Source organism: Pseudophryne corroboree, chromosome 6 (genome assembly GCF_028390025.1).
Source record: "Pseudophryne corroboree isolate aPseCor3 chromosome 6, aPseCor3.hap2, whole genome shotgun sequence".
NCBI lineage: Eukaryota > Metazoa > Chordata > Amphibia > Anura > Myobatrachidae > Pseudophryne > Pseudophryne corroboree.
The window spans coordinates 359,263,496-359,283,342 of record NC_086449.1 but is presented as its reverse complement, the minus strand read 5'-3'; the positions used below and the strand labels follow the sequence as shown (position 1 = coordinate 359,283,342).

General features: G+C 50.2%; 2 protein-coding genes across 6 annotated transcripts in view; one reads left to right on the top strand and one right to left on the bottom strand.

Annotated features, from left to right (window-relative positions):
- NME6 (NME/NM23 nucleoside diphosphate kinase 6) overlaps window positions 1-11,258 on the bottom strand; it is a 120,525-nt gene extending 109,267 nt beyond the window's left edge. The window contains exon 1 of one of the 3 annotated variants that reach the window (XM_063926641.1): window positions 11,236-11,258. Coding sequence is in view for 1 of the 3 variants with exons in the window: in XM_063926639.1 (XP_063782709.1) it covers window positions 11,127-11,173 (47 nt within the window). In the remaining 2 variants the exon portion in view is untranslated. Of the gene's footprint in view, window positions 1-10,699; window positions 10,981-11,126; window positions 11,189-11,235 lie in introns of those variants that run through there. The other 2 variants (XM_063926639.1, XM_063926640.1) reach the window with 2 other exon arrangements.
- Window positions 10,989-19,847, top strand: part of RABL2B (RAB, member of RAS oncogene family like 2B) — a 148,463-nt gene continuing 139,604 nt past the window's right edge. The window contains exon 1 of one of the 3 annotated variants that reach the window (XM_063926636.1): window positions 10,989-11,097. The gene's annotated coding sequence lies outside the window, so the exon portion shown is untranslated. Of the gene's footprint in view, window positions 11,149-19,847 lie in introns of all 3 variants that reach the window. The other 2 variants (XM_063926637.1, XM_063926638.1) reach the window with 2 other exon arrangements.

Genomic DNA, 19,847 nt, shown 5'->3' with positions numbered 1-19,847 from the left:
TGAGATACCCTTGGTGTGAGGGGTAAATCGGGACATGAAGATAAGCATCTTTCATGTCCAAGGACACCATGAAGTCTCCTTCTTCCAGATTCGCTATCACTGCCCTGAGTGACTCCATCTTGAACTTGAATTTCTGTATGTACAGGTTCAAGGATTTCAGATTTAGAATAGGCCTTACCGAACCGTCCGGTTTCGGTACCACAAATAGAGTGGAATAATACCCCTTTCCCTGTTGTAGGAGGGGTACCTTGACTATCACCTGCTGAGAATACAGCTTGTGAATGGCTTCCAAAACCGACGTCCTTTCTGAGGGAGACGTTGGTAAAGCAGACTTTAGGAACCGGCGAGGGGGAAACCTTTCGAACTCCAGCATGTAACCCTGAGATATTATCTGCAGGACCCACGGGTCCACTTGTGAGTGAGCCCATTGATTGCTGAAAATCTTGAGTCGACCCCCCACCGTTCCTGAGTCCGCTTGTAAAGCCCCAGCGTCATGCTGATGGCTTTGTAGAAGCCGGGGCGGGCTTCTGTTCCTGGGCAGGGGCTGCGTGCTGCCCTTTCTTACCCTTTCCTCTGCCTCTCGGCAGATAAGACTGTCCTTTTGGTCGCTTTTTATAGGAGCGAAAGGACTGCGGCTGAAAAGACGGTGTCTTTTTCTGTTGTGAAGGGGTCTGAGGTAAAAAGGTGGATTTGCCGGCAGTTGCCGTGGTCACCAGGTCCGAAAGACCGACCCCAAACAATTCCTCTCCTTTATATGGCAATACTTCCATATGCCTCTTGGAATCCGCATCACCTGACCACTGTCGCGTCCATAAACTTCTTCTGGCAGATATGGACATCGCGCTTACTCTTGATGCTAGAGTACAAACATCCCTCTGAGCATCTCGCATATAAAGAAAAGCATCCTTTAATTGCTCTAGAGTCAATAAAATACTGTCCCTATCCAAGGTCTCAATATTTTCAGTCAGAGAATCCAACCACACTACCCCAGCACTGCACATCCAGGCTGAGGCTATTGCCGGTCGCAGTATAACACCAGTATGTGTGTATATACTCTTCAGTGTAGTTTCCAGCCTCCTATCTGCTGGATCCTTGAGGGCGGCCGTATCAGGAGACGGCAACGCCACTTGCTTTGATAAACGTGTGAGCGCCTTATCCACCCTAGGGGGTGTTTCCCAGCGCGCCCTAACCTCTGGTGGGAAAGGGTATAATGCCAATAACTTCTTTGAAATTAGCAATTTTCTATCGGGGGTAACCCACGCTTCATCACACACATCATTCAATTCCTCTGATTCTGGGAAAAATACAGGTAGTTTTTTCACCCCCCACATAATACCCCTTTTTGAGGTACCAGCAGTATCAGAGATCTGCAACGCCTCCTTCATTGCCGTGATCATATAACGTGTGGCCCTATTGGAAAATACGTTTGTTTCTTCACCGTCGACACTAGATTCATCTGTGTCGGTACCCGTGTCGACTGACTGAGGTAAAGGACGTTTTACAGCCCCTGACGGTGTCTGAGACGCCTGAACCGGTACTAACTGGTTTGCCGGGCGTCTTATTTCGTCAACTGACTTTTGTAGTGTGCTGACATTATCACGTAATTCCATAACTAAAGCCATCCATTCCGGTGTCGACTCCCTAGGGGGTGACATTACCATCATCGGCAATTGCTCTGCCTCCACACCAACATCGTCCTCATACATGTCGACACACCGTACCGACACACAGCAGCCACACAGGGAATGCTCTAATCGAAGACAGGACCCCTTAGCCCTTTGGGGAGACAGAGGGAGAGTTTGCCAGCACACACCAAAAGCGCTATAAATGTATATAAACAACCCTAGAAGGTGTTGTTTACTATATATGCGCTCTTAATATATAAATATCGCCAATTTATGCCCCCCTTCTCTTTGTTACCCTGTTTCTGTAGTGCAGTGCAGGGGAGAGTCCTGGGAGCCTTCCTCACCAGCGGAGCTGAGCAGGAAAATGGCGCTGAGTGCTGAGGAGAATAAGCTCCGCCCCTTTTTCGGCGGGCTTTTTCTCCCGGTTTTTAAGAAACTGGCCTGGGTTAAAATACATACATATAGCCTTAATGGGTATATGTGATGTATTTATTTTGCCACTAAAGGTAATTATATTGCTGCCCAGGGCGCCCCCAGCAGCGCCCTGCACCCTCCGTGACTGAGTCAGTGAGCCGTGTGACAACAATGGCGCACAGCTGCAGTGCTGTGCGCTACCTTCATGAAGACTGTGAAGTCTTCTGCCGCCTGTTTTCCGGACCTCCGTTCTGCCGTCTCTTCAGCGTCTGTAAGGGGGATCGGCGGCGCGGCTCCGGGACGAACCCCAGGCTGACCTGTGTTCCGACTCCCTCTGGAGCTAAGTGTCCAGTAGCCTAAGACTCCAATCCATCCTGCACGCAGGTGAGTTGGAAATCTCTCCCCTAAGTCCCACGATGCAGTGATCCTGTTGCCAGCAGGAATCACTGAAATTGAAACCTAAAAAAAAACTTTTCTAAACAGCTCTTTAGGAGAGCCACCTAGATTGCACCCTCTCGGACGGGCACAAAAACCTAACTGAGGCTTGGAGGAGGGTCATAGGGGGAGGAGCCAGTACGCACCATGTGACCTAAAATAAGAATTTACTTACCGATAATTCTATTTCTCGGAGTCCGTAGTGGATGCTGGGGTTCCTGAAAGGACCATGGGGAATAGCGGCTCCGCAGGAGACAGGGCACAAAAAAGTAAAGCTTTACTAAGTCAGGTGGTGTGCACTGGCTCCTCCCCCTATGACCCTCCTCCAGACTCCAGTTAGGTACTGTGCCCGGACGAGCATACACAATAAGGGAGGCATTTTGAATCCCGGGTAAGACTCATACCAGCCACACCAATCACACCGTACAACTTGTGATCTAAACCCAGTTAACAGTATGACAACAGAAAGGGCCTCTTAAAGATGGCTCCTTAACAATAACCCGAATTAGTTAACAATAACTATGTACAAGTATTGCAGATAATCCGCACTTGGGATGGGCGCCCAGCATCCACTACGGACTCCGAGAAATAGAATTATCGGTAAGTAAATTCTTATTTTCTCTATCGTCCTAAGTGGATGCTGGGGTTCCTGAAAGGACCATGGGGATTATACCAAAGCTCCCAAACGGGCGGGAGAGTGCGGACGACTCTGCAGCACCGAATGAGAGAACTCCAGGTCCTCCTTTGCCAGGGTATCAAATTTGTAAAATTTTACAAACGTGTTCTCCCCCGACCACGTAGCTGCTCGGCAGAGTTGTAATGCCGAGACCCCTCGGGCAGCCGCCCAAGATGAGCCCACCTTCCTTGTGGAGTGGGCTTTTACAGTTTTAGGCTGTGGCAGGCCTGCCACAGAATGTGCAAGTTGAATTGTGTTACAAATCCAACGAGCAATCGACTGCTTAGAAGCAGGTGCGCCCAACTTGTTGGGTGCATACAATATAAACAGCGAGTCAGATTTTCTGACTCCAGCCGTCCTTGCAATGTATATTTTTAAGGCTCTGACAACGTCCAACAACTTGGAGTCCTCCAAGTCGCTAGTGGCCGCAGGCACCACAATAGGTTGGTTCAGATGAAATGCTGATACCACTTTAGGGAGAAAATGCGGACGAGTCCGCAGTTCTGCCCTATCCGAATGGAAGATTAGATAAGGACTTTTATAAGATAAAGCCGCCAATTCAGATACTCTCCTGGCAGAGGCCAGGGCTAGTAACATAGTCACTTTCAATGTGAGATATTTCAAATCCACCTTTTTCAATGGTTCAAACCAATGGGATTTGAGGAAATCTAAAACTACATTTAGATCCCACGGTGCCACCGGAGGCACCACAGGAGGCTGTATATGCAGTACTCCCTTGACAAAAGTCTGGACCTCAGGGACAGAGGCCAATTCTTTTTGGAAGAATATTGACAGGGCCGAAATTTGAACCTTAATGGATCCCAATTTGAGACCCATAGATAATCCTGATTGCAGGAAATGTAGGAAACGACCCAGTTGGAATTCCTCCGTCGGAACTCTCCGATCCTCGCACCACGCTACATATTTTCGCCAAATGCGGTGATAATGTTTCACGGTGACTTCCTTCCGTGCCTTAATCAAGGTAGGAATGACTTCTTCTGGAATGCCTTTCCCTTTTAGGATCTGGCGTTCAACCGCCATGCCGTCAAACGCAGCCGCGGTAAGTCTTGAAAAAGACAGGGACCCTGCTGTAGCAGGTCCCTTCTCAGAGGTAGAGGCCACGGTTCGTCCGTGAGCATCTCTTGAAGTTCCGGATACCAAGTCCTTCTCGGCCAATCCGGAACCACTAGTATTGTTCTTACTCTTCTTTGCCGTATGATCTTCAATACCTTTGGTATGAGCGGCAGAGGAGGAAACACATACACTGACTGGTACACCCAAGGAGTTACCAGTGCGTCCACAGCTATTGCCTGTGGATCTCTTGACCTGGCGCAATATTTGTCCAGTTTCTTGTTGAGGCGAGACGCCATCATGTCTACAATTGGTCTTTCCCAACGGTCTATTAACATGTTGAAGACTTCTGGATGTAGACCCCACTCTCCCGGATGAAGATCGTGTCTGCTGAGGAAGTCTGCTTCCCAGTTGTCCACGCCCGGGATGAACACTGCTGACAGTGCTATCACGTGATTCTCCGCCCAGCGAAGAATCTTGGCAGCTTCTGCCATTGCACTCCTGCTTCTTGTGCCGCCCTGCCTGTTTACATGGGCGACCGCCGTGATGTTGTCCGACTGAATCAACACCGGCTTTCCTTGCAGGAGAAGTTCCGCCTGGCTTAGAGCATTGTAGATTGCTCTTAGTTCCAGAATGTTTATGTGAAGAGACTTTTCCAGACTCGTCCATACTCCCTGGAAGTTTCTTCCTTGTGTGACTGCTCCCCAGCCTCTCAGGCTGGCGTCCGTGGTCACCAGGATCCAATCCTGAATGCCGAATCTGCGGCCTTCTAATAGGTGAGCCTTCTGCAACCACCACAGAAGTGACACCCTTGTCTTTGGTGACAGGGTTATTCGCAGGTGCATCTGCAGATGCGACCCTGACCATTTGTCCAACAGATCCCTTTGGAATATTCTTGCATGGAATCTGCCGAATGGAATTGCTTCGTAAGAAGCCACCATTTTTCCCAGGACTCTTGTGCATTGATGTACTGACACTTTTCCTGGTTTTAGGAGGTTCCTGACCAGATCGGATAACTCCTTGGCTTTTTCCTCTGGAAGGAAAACCTTTTTCTGAACCGTGTCCAGAATCATTCCTAGGAACAGCAGACGAGTTGTCGGGATTAAATGGGATTTTGGAATATTCAGAATCCACCCGTGTTGTCTTAGCACCTCTTGAGATAGTGCTAAAGCTGTCTCCAGCTGTTCTCTGGACCTTGCCCTTATTAGGAGATCGTCCAAGTATGGGATAACTAATACGCCTTTTCTTCGAAGAAGAATCATCATCTCGGCCATTACCTTGGTAAAGACCCGAGGCGCCGTGGACAATCCGAACGGCAGCGTCTGAAACTGATAGTGACAGTTTTGAACAATGAACCTGAGGTACCCCTGGTGTGCGGGGTAAATCGGAACGTGTAGATACGCATCCTTGATGTCCAAGGATACCATAAAGTCCCCTTCTTCCAGGTTCGCTATCACTGCTCTGAGTGACTCCATCTTGAACTTGAACTTTTTTATGTAGAGGTTCAAGGACTTCAGATTTAGAATAGGCCTTACCGAGCCATCCGGCTTCGGTACCACAAATAGAGTGGAATAATACCCCTTTCCTTGTTGTAATAGGGGTACTTTGACTATCACCTGCTGAGCGTACAGCTTGTGAATGGCTTCCAACACCCTCTCCCTTTCGGAAGAGACGGTTGGTAAGGCAGACTTCAGGAAACGATGAGGAGGATCCGTCTCTAATTCCAACCTGTACCCCTGAGATATTATCTGCAGGATCCAGGGGTCTACCTGCGAGTGAGCCCACTGCGCGCTGTAATTTTTGAGACGGCCCCCCACTGTCCCCGAGTCCGCTTGAGAGGCCCCAGCGTCATGCTGAGGTTTTTGCAGGAGCCGGGGAGGGCTTCTGTTCCTGGGAAGGAGCTGCCTGTTGGTGTCTCTTCCCTCTTCCTCTGCCTCGTGGCAGGTACGACAAGCCCTTTGCTCTCTTATTTTTGTAGGAGCGAAAAGGCTGCGGTTGAAAGGTCGGTGCCTTTCTCTGTTGGGGAGTGACTTGAGGTAAAAAAGTGGATTTCCCGGCAGTAGCCGTGGCCACCAAGTCTGATAGACCAACTCCAAATAACTCCTCCCCTTTATACGGCAAAACCTCCATGTGACGTTTTGAATCCGCATCGCCTGTCCACTGTCGTGTCCATAAGGCTCTTCTGGCTGAAATGGACATAGCACTCACCCGAGATGCCAGTGTGCAAATATCCCTCTGTGCATCACGCATATAGATAAATGCATCCTTTATTTGTTCTAACGACAGTAAAACATTGTCCCTATCTAGGGTATCAATATTTTCAATCAGGGATTCTGACCAAACTACTCCAGCACTGCACATCCAGGCAGTTGCTATAGCTGGTCGTAGTATAACACCTGCATGTGTGTATATATTCTTTTGAATAACTTCCATCTTTCTATCTGATGGATCCTTAAGTGCGGCCGTCTCAGGAGAGGGTAACGCCACTTGTTTGGATAAGCGTGTGAGCGCCTTGTCCACCTTAGGGGGTGTTTCCCAGCGCGCCCTAACCTCTGGCGGGAAAGGGTATAATGCCAATAACTTTTTTTGAAATTATCAACTTTTTATCAGGAGCAACCCACGCTTCATCACACACGTCATTTAATTCTTCTGATTCAGGAAAAACTGTTTGTAGTTTTTTCACACCATACATAATACCCTGTTTTACGGTATCTGTAGTATCAGCTAAATGTAACGTCTCCTTCATTGCCAAAATCATATAACGTGTGGCCCTACTGGAAAATACGTTTGAATTTCTACCGTCGTCACTGGAATCAGTGCCCGTGTCTGGGTCTGTGTCGACCGACTGAGGCAAAGGGCGTTTTACAGCCCCTGACGGTGTTTGAGGCGCCTGGACAGGCATTAATTGATTGTCCGGCCGCCTCATGTCCTCAACTGACTGTTTAAGGGAAGATAAACCATCACGTAATTCCACAAATAAAGGCATCCATTCTGGTGTCGACCCCCTGGGGGGTGACATCTGCATATTTGGCAATTGCTCCGCCTCCACACCAATATCGTCCTCATACATGTCGACACCACGTACCGACACACACCGCAAACTCACAGGGAATGCTCTAATGAAGACAGGACCCACTAGCCCTTTTGGGGAGACAGAGGGAGAGTCTGCCAGCACACACCACAAAGCGCTATATATACAAGGGATATCCTTATATTAAGTGCTCCCTTATAGCTGCTTTAATATATATATATATATAGCCATTAATGTGCCCCCCCTCTCTGTTTTACCCTGTTTCTGTAGTGCAGTGCAGGGGAGAGACCTGGGAGCCGTTCTGACCAGCGGAGCTGTGACAGAAAATGGCGCCGTGTGCTGAGGAGATAGGCCCCGCCCCTTTTTCGGCGGGTTCTTCTCCCGCTATTTTTCCAGTCAGGCAGGGGTTAAATATCTCCATATAGCCCCTATGGGCTATATGTGAGGTATTTTTAGCCTTGTATAAGGTTTATATTTGCCTCTCAGAGCGCCCCCCCCCAGCGCTCTGCACCCTCAGTGACTGCCCAGTGAAGTGTGCTGAGAGGAAAATGGCGCACAGCTGCAGTGCTGTGCGCTACCTTATGAAGACTGAGGAGTCTTCAGCCGCCGGTTTCCGGACCTCTTCACGCTTCAGCATCTGCAAGGGGGTCGGCGGCGCGGCTCCGGGACCGGACTCCACGGCTGGGCCTGTGTTCGATCCCTCTGGAGCTAATGGTGTCCAGTAGCCAAGCAGCAAATCCACTCTGCATGCAGGTGAGTTTACTACTTTCCCCCTAAGTCCCACGTTGCAGTGATCCTGTTGCCAGCAGGACTCACTGTAAAGAAAAAAACCTAAACTAAACTTTCTCTAAGCAGCTCTTTAGGAGAGCCACCTAGATTGCACCCTTCTCGTTCGGGCACAAAATCTAACTGGAGTCTGGAGGAGGGTCATAGGGGGAGGAGCCAGTGCACACCACCTGACTTAGTAAAGCTTTACTTTTTTGTGCCCTGTCTCCTGCGGAGCCGCTATTCCCCATGGTCCTTTCAGGAACCCCAGCATCCACTTAGGACGATAGAGAAAAGCTTTTTTAGATGTGCCCTGTCTCCTGCGGAGCCCGCTATTCCCCATGGTCCTGACGGAGTCTCCAGCATCCACTAGGACGTTAGAGAAAGACTGATCGGGGCCGAATCTGACGTCACACACCCTCACCCTGACAACGCTTGGGAACGCCTGCGTTTTTTCACACACTCCCTGAAAACAGCCAGTTACCACCCACAAACTTCCCGTCAATCCCCTTGTGAACGTCTTGCAATCGAAATTTTCGCACCATCCTATCGCTGTTTGGCGACGCACCTGCGCAGTCATTCGATAGTTGGCGGCTGTGCAAATCCGCACAACAGCGATCTGGTCTGAATCTGGCCCATAGTCTTAAGCCCAGTACACACTAGGCAATCCCCGCCGACATTGGTGGCGGCGGGGACCCGGCAGCAGCAAGTGCATACACACTTTCAGATTACGGCGGGGAAGGGAGCAACGTCTGGAGGGCAGCGTGAGAAACGACGGCCATGCTGCAGCTGTCGTTAACAAAGACATCCCTCGTCTGTACATGTTCAGACGAGGGAGGGCGTCGTTAACAATGTGCGTCAGCAACACATCGTTAATGACATTGAGTGTACACACTGGATGAAATTTTAAAAGATCTTGCTCAGATCGGCCCTTCTGAGCGAGATCTTTAACTTTCTCGTCTAGTGTGTATGGGGCTTTACACACACATCTTCCAATTGGATTTACCATCAGGAACATTAATGAGCCAATCAATTTAAACTGCATTACAGTTGAAAGTGAACAGCAGTTCACACTGAGTGACTGCTATACTGCTATACACGAGTGGCAGATCACACTGCTATGGTTAAGTCTAAATCCTACCAGGCTTAAGGATCCATGGTGTCACATGCACGTGACAACAGGAGAAGGAGCAAGGTCCAAAGATGGAAGCCCAAATGTACCCTTGCCTGCTCACTTCGCTCACCACGCTACAGGCATGGTGGCTCGCTCCACTCCGCTTGCCACCTGGTTACTAAAGGCAATAGATGGTTACGTGGATAGTGATAGTGCTATTCCACCGTCCTTGCTCCTCCCCCTGCCGGCGCATGTCACGTGGTTGTGAAGCCAGAGGTCCATTAGCCCACTAGGATTTAGCAACAACCATTACTGCTATACTTAAGCGGCAGGTCACACTATGTGAATGCATTACTGCTATACACAATCAGCAAGCCACACTGTGTGACTGCATAACTGCTAAACGCAAGCAGCAACTCACCTTGCATGACTACATAATTGCAATACACCAGCAGCAGCTCACACTGCGTGACTGCATTACTACTTAGGGCAGGTCACACTGCACAAGCTAGGGCCACACATAGCGCCCAAGCGGGTCCCGTTCAGCAGGACCCGCTTGGCCGCTAGGAGACTGCATATGGGCGCCTACACATTTGCGTTGGTCACGCCGCCGCGGGATCCAACCACAGAATGCTGCAGTCGGACCAGATGACAGGACAGTGGGATTTCAATGAGAACACATACATTTCAATTTATGTCTTCACAGCCGCACTGTGTTCCATTAAAATCCTGTGTGTCACTGGCTGGATCCTGTTCTGTGGCATCCTGCAGAACAGGATCTGTGTGAACACAAAAAACCCCTCCTGGACCCGCTTGGCCGCTATGTGTGGCTCTAGGGCCACATATAGCATTTTAGCCGGACCGAAAACGCTATGTACATTCGCTACCAGTGCCACAATCGGATTTCAAGGAGAACACAGCCGCACTGTGTGAACACATACATTCAAATGTATGTGTTCTCCTTGAAATCCGGTCGTCCTGTCATCCGCCTCAGGTTGGGTTTGGTGGATGCCACGCCGCCACATATGTGTGGGCAGCTGGAGAGGAGTCCATGTGCTGGCTCCGTCCTGACGAGCGGGTTCTGCAGAACGGGACCTGATAAAGCCTTCGTCCTATACGCGAGTAGCAGGTCACACTGCGTGACTGCATTACTGCAATACACAAGTGGCAGAGAACACTGTTTGTGACTGAAATGTGTGTGGGCAGCATCATGTGTTCTACTTGTATGGTAATTGATGACTATTACACAGTTTTGGAGGCTGCAAACTAGAACATAGGAGTCTATTTACTAAAGCCATGGCGAGAGATGAAGTACCTGCCAGCCAGCGCCTAACTGCCATGTCACAGGCTGTGCTTGAAAAATGGGAGATGGTTGGCTGGTACTTTATCTCCCTCCGAGGCTTGGTACATAGACCCCATAGACTGCTGCCTGTATGTAACACAGAGTGTATCATACACGTTTCCCGATTTATCTTATGGTTAATATTTGCACGTTGTTGTTTTATCTATTGTATAAAATACGTCCCGCTTCAAAGCCTGTTATGCCCGGCTTGTGTGAAACTACTCACCCGCCTGACCTTCCGCCCTTGCCCTTCTCTATGGTAACAGTCAGACGCCAACACAATTTGTGAGATTAAAACTTCGTGGGTGCCAGCAGCAGCGCTACTTCTTAACAGCAACTTCCTCTCTATGTCTCCGCGATGCAGAATGTTGGAGCCATTTTGTTGGTGTCAAATCCTAAGCCTTTGTACAGCTAGAGGCTTCTAAAAGATGTCAGCCGGCATAGCCCTAACCACATGTCACCGGAGACCAACACGTTACACTGTCGTAAACCTGCCAGGCGGCTCTCTCGCTGCATGACGCATGCGCGGTAGTGTGTGGCAGCTGTGTCCCTGCGCAGACCTGCATAATCCGTTGCTAAGGAGAGAGCAGTGGCTTCTGGATCTGACTTGGTCAGCAGCGCCGGGTGAGCCCATCCTGTCCTACTACACTCACCCAGTAGTACAGCTGTGTGTCTGTGGGTATATCGAAGTCCTATGCATGCGGTGTATGTGATCTGTCAGTGAATGGGCAGCAGTGTCAGCTCTGTCCTCCTTTTACCGACCTTGTTTCTCTTACGTCCTAGAGTATGCTGGGGACTCCAAAAGGACCATGGGGTATAGACGGGATCCGCAGGAGACATGGGTACACTATGAGACTTTGAATGGGTGTGAACTGGCTCCTCCCTCTATGCCCCTCCTCCAGTTAGATTCTGTGCCCAGAGAGACTGGACAGACACTAGGGGAGCTCTCCTGAGTTTCTCTGAAAAGACTTTTGTTAGGTTTTTTATTTTTAGGGAGACCTGCTGGCTACAGGCTCCCTGCATCGTGGGACTAAGGGGAGAGAAGTCAGACCTACTTCTACTTAGTTCAAAGGCTCTGCTTCTTAGGCTACTGGACACCATTAGCTCCAGAGGGTACGATCACTTGGTTCGCCTAGCTGCTTGTTCCTGGAGCCGCGCCGTCAACCCCCTCACAGAAGAAAGAAGCCGGGTGAGTATTCAGAAGAAAGAAGACTTCAGTGACGGCAGAAGACTTCGGTAACGGAGGTACAGCGCGGCGGTCGTGCTGCGCCCCATGCTCCCACACATACACCAACGGCACTCGCAGGGCGCAGGGGGGGCGCCCTGGGCAGCAGTTACTGAGGTTTCTCTGACGTCCTAGTGGATGCTGGGAACTCCGTAAGGACCATGGGAATAGCGGGCTCCGCAGGAGACTGGGCACTCTAAGAAAGAATTAGGACTACTGGTGTGCACTGGCTCCTCCCTCTATGCCCCTCCTCCAGACCTCAGTTAGAATCTGTGCCCGGTTCGAGCTGGTTGCACACTAGGGGCTCTCCTGAGCTTCTAGTAAAGAAAGTATTTATTAGGTTTTTTATTTTCAGTGAGATCTGCTGGCAACAGACTCACTGCTACGAGGGACTTAGTGGAGAGACGCGAACCTACCTGCTTGCAGCTAGCTTGGGCTTCTAGGCTACTGGACACCATTAGCTCCAGAGGGATCGAACACAGGCCCAGCCTCGGTCGTCCGGTCCCGGAGCCGCGCTGCCGTCCCCCTTGCAGAGCCAGAAGCAAGAAGAACGTCCTGGAAATCGGCGGCTGAAGACTCCGGTCTTCATTAAGGTAGCGCACAGCACTGCAGCTGTGCGCCATTGCTCCCTATGCACACCACATACTACGGTCACTGATGGGTGCAGGGCGCTGGGGGGGGGGGGGCGCCCTGGGCTGCAATTAGAGTACCTTATCTGGCAAAAACACACATAATATAGTCTAAAAAACTATATATGTGTAAAAATCCCCTGCCATAATATTATTATAAGAGCGGGAGAAGCCCGCCGAAAAAGGGGCGGGGCTATCTCCCTCAGCACACTGGCGCCATTTTCTCTTCACAGCTCTGCTGGAAGGACGCTCCCCAGGCTCTCCCCTGCAGTTTCCAGGCTCAATAGGGTAAAAAAGAGAGGGGGGGCATTAAATTTAGGCGCAAAACTGTGTATTATAGCTGCTATAGGGAAAATCACTTTGTGTAGTGTAAGTCCTTGTGTTATATAGTGCTGTGGTGTGTGCTGGCATACTCTCTCTCTGTCTCCCCAAAGGACTTTGTGGGGTCCTGTCCTCAGTCAGAGCATTCCCTGTGTGTGTGCGGTGTGTCGGTACGGCTGTGTCGACATGTTTGATGAGGAGGCTTATGTGGAGGCGGAGCAGGTGCCGATAAATGTGATGTCACCCACTGCGGGGTCGACACCTGAGTGGATGGATATGTGGAAGGTATTACACGACAGTGTCAACTCCTTACATAAAAGGTTCGATGACATAACAGCTGTGGGACAGCCGGCTTCTCAGCCAGGGCCTGCCCAGGCGTCTCAAAAACCATCAGGGGCTCAAAAACGCCCGCTACCTCAGATGGCAGACACAGATGTCGACACGGATTCTGACTCCAGTGACGACGACGACGAGACTAGTGTACATTCCAATAGGGCCATCCGTTGCATGATTACGGCAATGAAAAATGTGTTGCACATTTCTGACATTAACCCAGGTACCACAAAAAAGGGTATTATGTTTGGGGAGAAAAAGCAACCAGTGGTTTTTCCCTCTTCAGATGAGTTAAATGAAGTGTGTGAAGAAGCGTGGGCTTCCCCTGATAAAAAACTAGTGATTTCTAAAAAGTTACTAATGGCGTACCCTTTCCTGCCAGAGGACAGGCTACGTTGGGAGACATCCCCTAGGGTGGATAAAGCGCTCACACGCTTGTCAAAAAAGGTGGCACTGCCGTCTCAGGATACGGCCGCCTTAAAGGAGCCTGCGGATAGAAAGCAGGAGGCCATCCTGAAGTCTGTATATACACACTCAGGTACTATACTGAGACCTGCTATTGCTTCAGCATGGATGTGCAGTGCTGCAGCTGCGTGGTCGGATTCCCTGTCTGATAACATTGATACCCTTGACAGGGACACTATATTGCTAACCATAGAGCATATTAAAGACGTTGTCTTATACATGAGAGATGCACAGAGGGATATTTGCCGGCTGGCATCTAGAATAAATGCAATGTCCATTTCTGCCAGGAGAGTATTATGGACTCGGCAGTGAGAAAAAAAGCAATTGTTTCCCCAGCACACTGAATGGATAACAGTAACCAGATATAAATCCCACATGATAATAGAATTCAGAGATCTTCGTTACACATATTTGCGCAAATGTGTGGTTAAGCCCCAAAGCCGCATCAAGGCCTCTCTGTATATTTGGGGTCCCTAGCGCTATATCTAGGTGCAGGGTGTGGCACCCCAAAACACCAGAATGAGCCAGAAAGCACAGCGTGACATACCAGTGTAAAAAACTATGGTGTTAATAAATTAGTATTTAGGAAGCCGAAGCTATAGAGGGGGTGATACAAACATGAAATGTAATTAAAATAGAGAAATAGTGTTAGAAAATTAATAAGTGAAAAGTGTTAATAGAATGTAAAGGTATGCCACACTAAAGCCATCCAGCTCAGCCAGTCCAGAGGCACCACACCTCACAGCCTGCTGGGCTCTAGAATAAATGCAATGTCCATTTCTGCCAGAAGGGTCTTATGGACTCGGCAGTGGACAGGTGATGCGGATTCTAAAAGGCACATGGAGGTTTTGCCTTACAAGGGTGAGGAATTGTTTGGGGATGGTCTCTCGGACCTCGTTTCCACAGCGACAGCTGGGAAGTCGACATTTTTACCCCAGGTTCCCTCACAGCCAAAGAAAGCACCGTATTATCAGGTACAGTCCTTTCGGGCCCAGAAAGGCAAGCGGGTTAAAGGCGCATCCTTTCTGCCCAGAGGCAGGGGTAGAGGGAAAAAGCTGCACCATACAGCCAGTTCCCAAGAACAGAAATCCTCCCCTGCTTCCACTAAATCCACCGCATGACGCTGGGGCTCCACTGGTGGAGCCAGGTACGGTGGTCTCCGAAACTTCAGCGACCGGTGGGTTCGCTCACAGGTGGATACCTGGGTTCTACAAATGGTATCTCAGGGATACAAGCTGGAATTCGAGACGTCTCCCCCTCGCCGTTTCCTCAAATCAGCCTTGCCAGCTACTCCCCCGGACAGGGAGGTAGTGCTGGCGGCAATTCACAAGCTGTACCTCCAGCAGGTGATAATAAAGGTTCCCCTCCTTCAACAAGGACGGGGTTACTATTCCACAATGTTTGTGGTGCCGAAATCGGACGGTTCGGTGAGACCCATTTTAAATTTAAAATCCTTGAACACTTATATAAGAAGGTTCAAGTTCAAAATGGAATCGCTCAGGGCGGTTATTGCAAGCCTGGAAGAAGGGGATTACATGGTATCACTGGACATCAAGGATGCTTACCTGCATGTCCCCATTTACCCACCTCACCAGGAGTACCTCAGATTTGTGGTACAGGACTGTCATTACCAATTCCAGACGTTGCCGTTTGGTCTGTCCACGGCACCGAGGGTATTTACCAAGGTAATGGCCGAAATGATGATGCTCCTTCGAAAAATGGGAGTTATAGTTATCCCATACTTGGACGATCTCCTTATAAAGGCGAGGTCCAGGGAACAGTTGTTGGTCGGAGTAGCACTATCTCAGGAAGTGCTACAACAGCACGGCTGGATTCTGAATATTCCAAAGTCGCAGCTGGTTCCTACGACGCGTCTGCTGTTCCTGGGTATGATTCTGGACACAGAACAGAAGAAGGTGTTTCTCCCGGAGGAGAAGGCCAAGGAGTTGTCATCTCTGGTCAGAGACCTCCTAAAACCAAAACAGGTGTCGGTGCATCACTGCACGCGAGTCATGGGAAAGATGGTAGCTTCTTACGAAGCAATTCCATTCGGCAGGTTCCATGCAAGGATCTTTCAGTGGGATCTGTTAGACAAGTGGTCCGGATCGCATCTTCAGATGCATCGGCTGATCACCCTGTCCCCGAGGGCCAGGGTGTCTCTGCTGTGGTGGCTGCAGAGTGCTCATCTTCTCGAGGGCCGCAGATTCGGCATACAGGACTGGGTCCTGGTGACCACGGATGCAAGCCTCCGGGGTTGGGGGGCAGTCACCCAGGGAAAAAACTTCCAAGGACAATGGTCGAGTCAGGAGACTTCCCTACACATAAATATTCTGGAACTAAGGGCCATTTACAATGCCCTAAGTCAGGCAAGGCCCCTGCTTCAAAACCAGCCGGTGCTGATTCAGTCAGACAACATCACGGCGGTCGCCCATGTAAACCGACAGGGCGGCACAAGAAGCAGGATGGCAATGGCAGAAGCCACAAGGATTCTCCGATGGGCGGAAAATCACGTGTTAGCACTGTCAGCAGTGTTCATTCCGGGAGTGGACAACTGGGAAGCAGACTTCCTCAGCAGGCACGACCTCCACCCGGGAGAGTGGGGACTTCATCCAGAAGTCTTCCAAATGATTGTAAACTGTTGGGAAAGGCCACAGGTGGACATGATGGCGTCCCGCCTAAACAAAAAGCTAAACAGATATTGCGCCAGGTCAAGAGACCCCCAGGCGATAGCTGTGGACGCTCTAGTGACACCGTGGGTGTACCAGTCGGTTTATGTGTTCCCTCCTCTTCCTCTCATACCAAAGGTGCTGAGGATAATAAGAAAAGGAGGAGTAAGAACTATACTCATCGTTCCGGATTGGCCAAGGAGGACTTGGTACCCGGAACTACAAGAAATGATCTCAGAGGACCCTTGGCCTCTACCTCTCAGACTGGACCTGCTACAGCAGGGGCCCTGTCTGTTCCAAGACTTACCGCGGCTGCGTTTGACGGCATGGCTGTTGAACGCCGGATCCTGATGGAAAAGGGCATTCCGGTTGAGGTCATTCCTACGCTAATAAAGGCTAGGAAAGACGTGACAGCAAAACATTATCACCGCATATGGCGAAAATATGTTGCTTGGTGTGAGGCTAGGAAGGCCCCCACAGAAGAATTTCAGCTGGGTCGATTTCTGCACTTCCTACAGTCAGGGAGTGACTATAGGCCTAAAATTGGGATCCATTAAGGTCCAGATTTCGGCCCTGTCTATTTTCTTTCAAAAAGAACTGGCTTCACTGCCTGAGGTTCAGACGTTTGTTAAGGGAGTGCTGCATATTCAGCCCCCTTTTGTGCCCCCAGTGGCACCTTGGGATCTCAACGTTGTGTTGGATTTCCTGAAATCACATTGGTTTGAGCCACTTCAGACCGTGGAATTAAAATATCTTACGTGGAAAGTGGTCATGCTTTTGGCCTTGGCTTCGGCTAGGCGGGTGTCAGAATTGGCGGCTTTGTCCTGTAAAAGCCCCTATCTGATCTTTCATATGGACAGAGCAGAATTGAGGACGCGTCCCCAATTCCTCCCTAAGGTGGTATCAGCGTTTCATTTGAACCAACCTATTGTGGTGCCTGCGGCTACTCGGGACTTGGAGGCTTCCAAGTTGCTGGACGTGGTCCGGGCTCTGAAAATCTATGTTTCCAGGACGGCTGGAGTCAGAAAGACTGACTCGCTGTTTATCCTGTTGGGTGCTCCTGCTTCTAAGCAGACTATTGCTCGCTGGATCTGTAGCACGATTCAACTTGCACATTCTGCGGCTGGACTGCCGCATCCTAAATCAGTCAAAGCCCATTCCACGAGGAAGGTGGGTTCTTCTTGGGCGGCTGCCCGAGGGGTCTCGGCTTTACAACTTTGCCGAGCTGCTACTTGGTCGGGTTCAAACACATTTGCAAAATTCTATAAGTTTGATACCTTGGCTGAGGAGGACCTTGAGTTTGCTCATTCGGTGCTGCAGAGTCATCCGCACTCTCCCGCCCGTTTGGGAGCTTTGGTATAATCCCCATGGTCCTTACGGAGTTCCCAGCATCCACTAGGACGTCAGAGAAAATAAGAATTTACTCACCGGTAATTCTATTTCTCGTAGTCCGTAGTGGATGCTGGGCGCCAATCCCAAGTGCGGATTGTCTGCAATACTTGTATATAGTTATTGCCTAACTAATGGGTTATTGTTATGAGCCATCTGTTCGTGAGGCTCAGTTGTTTTTCATACTGTTAACTGGGTATTGTATCACGAGTTGAACGGTGTGATTGGTGTGGCTGGTATGAGTCTTACCCGGGATTCCAAATCCTTTCCTTATTGTGTCAGCTCTTCCGGGCACAGTTTCCCTAACTGAGGTCTGGAGGAGGGGCATAGAGGGAGGAGCCAGTGCACACCAGTAGTCCTAATTCTTTCTTAGAGTGCCCAGTCTCCTGCGGAGCCCGCTATTCCCCATGGTCCTTACGGAGTTCCCAGCATCCACTACGGACTACGAGAAATAGAATTACCGGTGAGTAAATTCTTATTTTTTAATATTGGCAAAGAGCATATTTTCTCTGACGTCCTAAGTGGATGCTGGGGACTCCGTAAGGACCATGGGGATTAGCGGCTCCGCAGGAGACAGGGCACAAAAGTAAAAGCTTTAGGATCAGGTGGTGTGCACTGGCTCCTCCCCCTATGACCCTCCTCCAAGCCTCAGTTAGGTTTTTGTGCCCGGCCGAGAAGGGTGCAATCTAGGTGGCTCTCCTAAAGAGCTGCTTAGAGTAAATGTTTTGTTAGGTTTTTTATTTTCAGTGAGTCCTGCTGGCAACAGGCTCACTGCAACGTGGGACTTAGGGGAGAAGAAGTGAACTCACCTGCGTGCAGGATGGATTGGCTTCTTAGGCTACTGGACACTAGCTCCAGAGGGACGATCACAGGTACAGCCTGGATGGGTCACCGGAGCCGCGCCGCCGACCCCCTTGCAGATGCTGAAGAGAGAAGAGGTCCAGAAATCGGCGGCTGAAGACTTCCCAGTCTTCTTAAGGTAGCGCACAGCACGGCAGCTGTGCGCCATTGCTCTCAGCACACTTCACACCAACGGTCACTGAGGGTGCAGGGCGCTGGGGGGGGCGCCCAGGGCAGCAATGAAAGTACCTATGCTGGCTAAAAATACATCACATATAGCCCCTGAGGCTATATGGATGTATTTAACCCCTGCCAGGTTGTCAGAAAAACCGTGAGAAGAGCCCGCCGGAAAGTGGGCGGGGCCTATTCTCCTCAGCACACAGCGCCATTTTCCTACACAGCTCCGCTGCTAGGAAGGCTCCCAGGCTCTCCCCTGCACTGCACTACAGAAACAGGGTTAAAACAGAGAGGGGGGGCATTTTGTGTGGCGATATTATATTATATTAAGATGCTATAAGGGAAAACACTTTTCTCTATCGTCCTAGTGGATGCTGGGGTTCCTGAAAGGACCATGGGGAATAGCGGCTCCGCAGGAGACAGGGCACAAAAAGTAAAGCTTTAGGATCAGGTGGTGTGCACTGGCTCCTCCCCCTATGACCCCCCTCCAAGCCTCAGTTAGATTTTTGTGCCCGGCCGAGAAGGGTGCAATCTAGGTGGCTCTCCTAAAGAGCTGCTTAGAAAAGTTTAGCTTAGGTTTTTTATTTTACAGTGAGTCCTGCTGGCAACAGGATCACTGCAACGAGGGACTTAGGGGAGAAGAAGTGAACTCACCTGCGTGCAGGATGGATTGGCTTCTTGGCTACTGGACATTAGCTCCAGAGGGACGATCACAGGTACAGCCTGGATGGTCACCGGAGCCTCGCCGCCGGCCCCCTTGCAGATGCTGAAACGAGAAGAGGTCCAGAATCGGCGGCAGAAGACTCCTCAGTCTTCTTAAGGTAGCGCACAGCACTGCAGCTGTGCGCCATTTTCCTCTCAGCATACTTCACACGGCAGTCACTGAGGGTGCAGGGCGCTGGGAGGGGGGCGCCCTGGGAGGCAAATGAAAACCTTTTTTGGCTAAAAATACCTCACATATAGCTTCCGGGGGCTATATGGAGATATTTAACCCCTGCCAGAATCCGTTAAGAGCGGGAGACGAGGCCGCCGAAAAAGGGGCGGGGCCTATCTCCTCAGCACACAGCGCCATTTTCCCTCACAGAAAGGCTGGAGGGAAGGCTCCCAGGCTCTCCCCTGCACTGCACTACAGAAACAGGGTTAAAACAGAGAGGGGGGGCACTAATTTGGCGTTAGAAATATATAAAAAAGATGCTATAAGGGAAAACACTTATATAAGGTTGTCCCTATATAATTATAGCGTTTTTGGTGTGTGCTGGCAAACTCTCCCTCTGTCTCTCCAAAGGGCTAGTGGGTCCTGTCCTCTATCAGAGCATTCCCTGTGTGTGT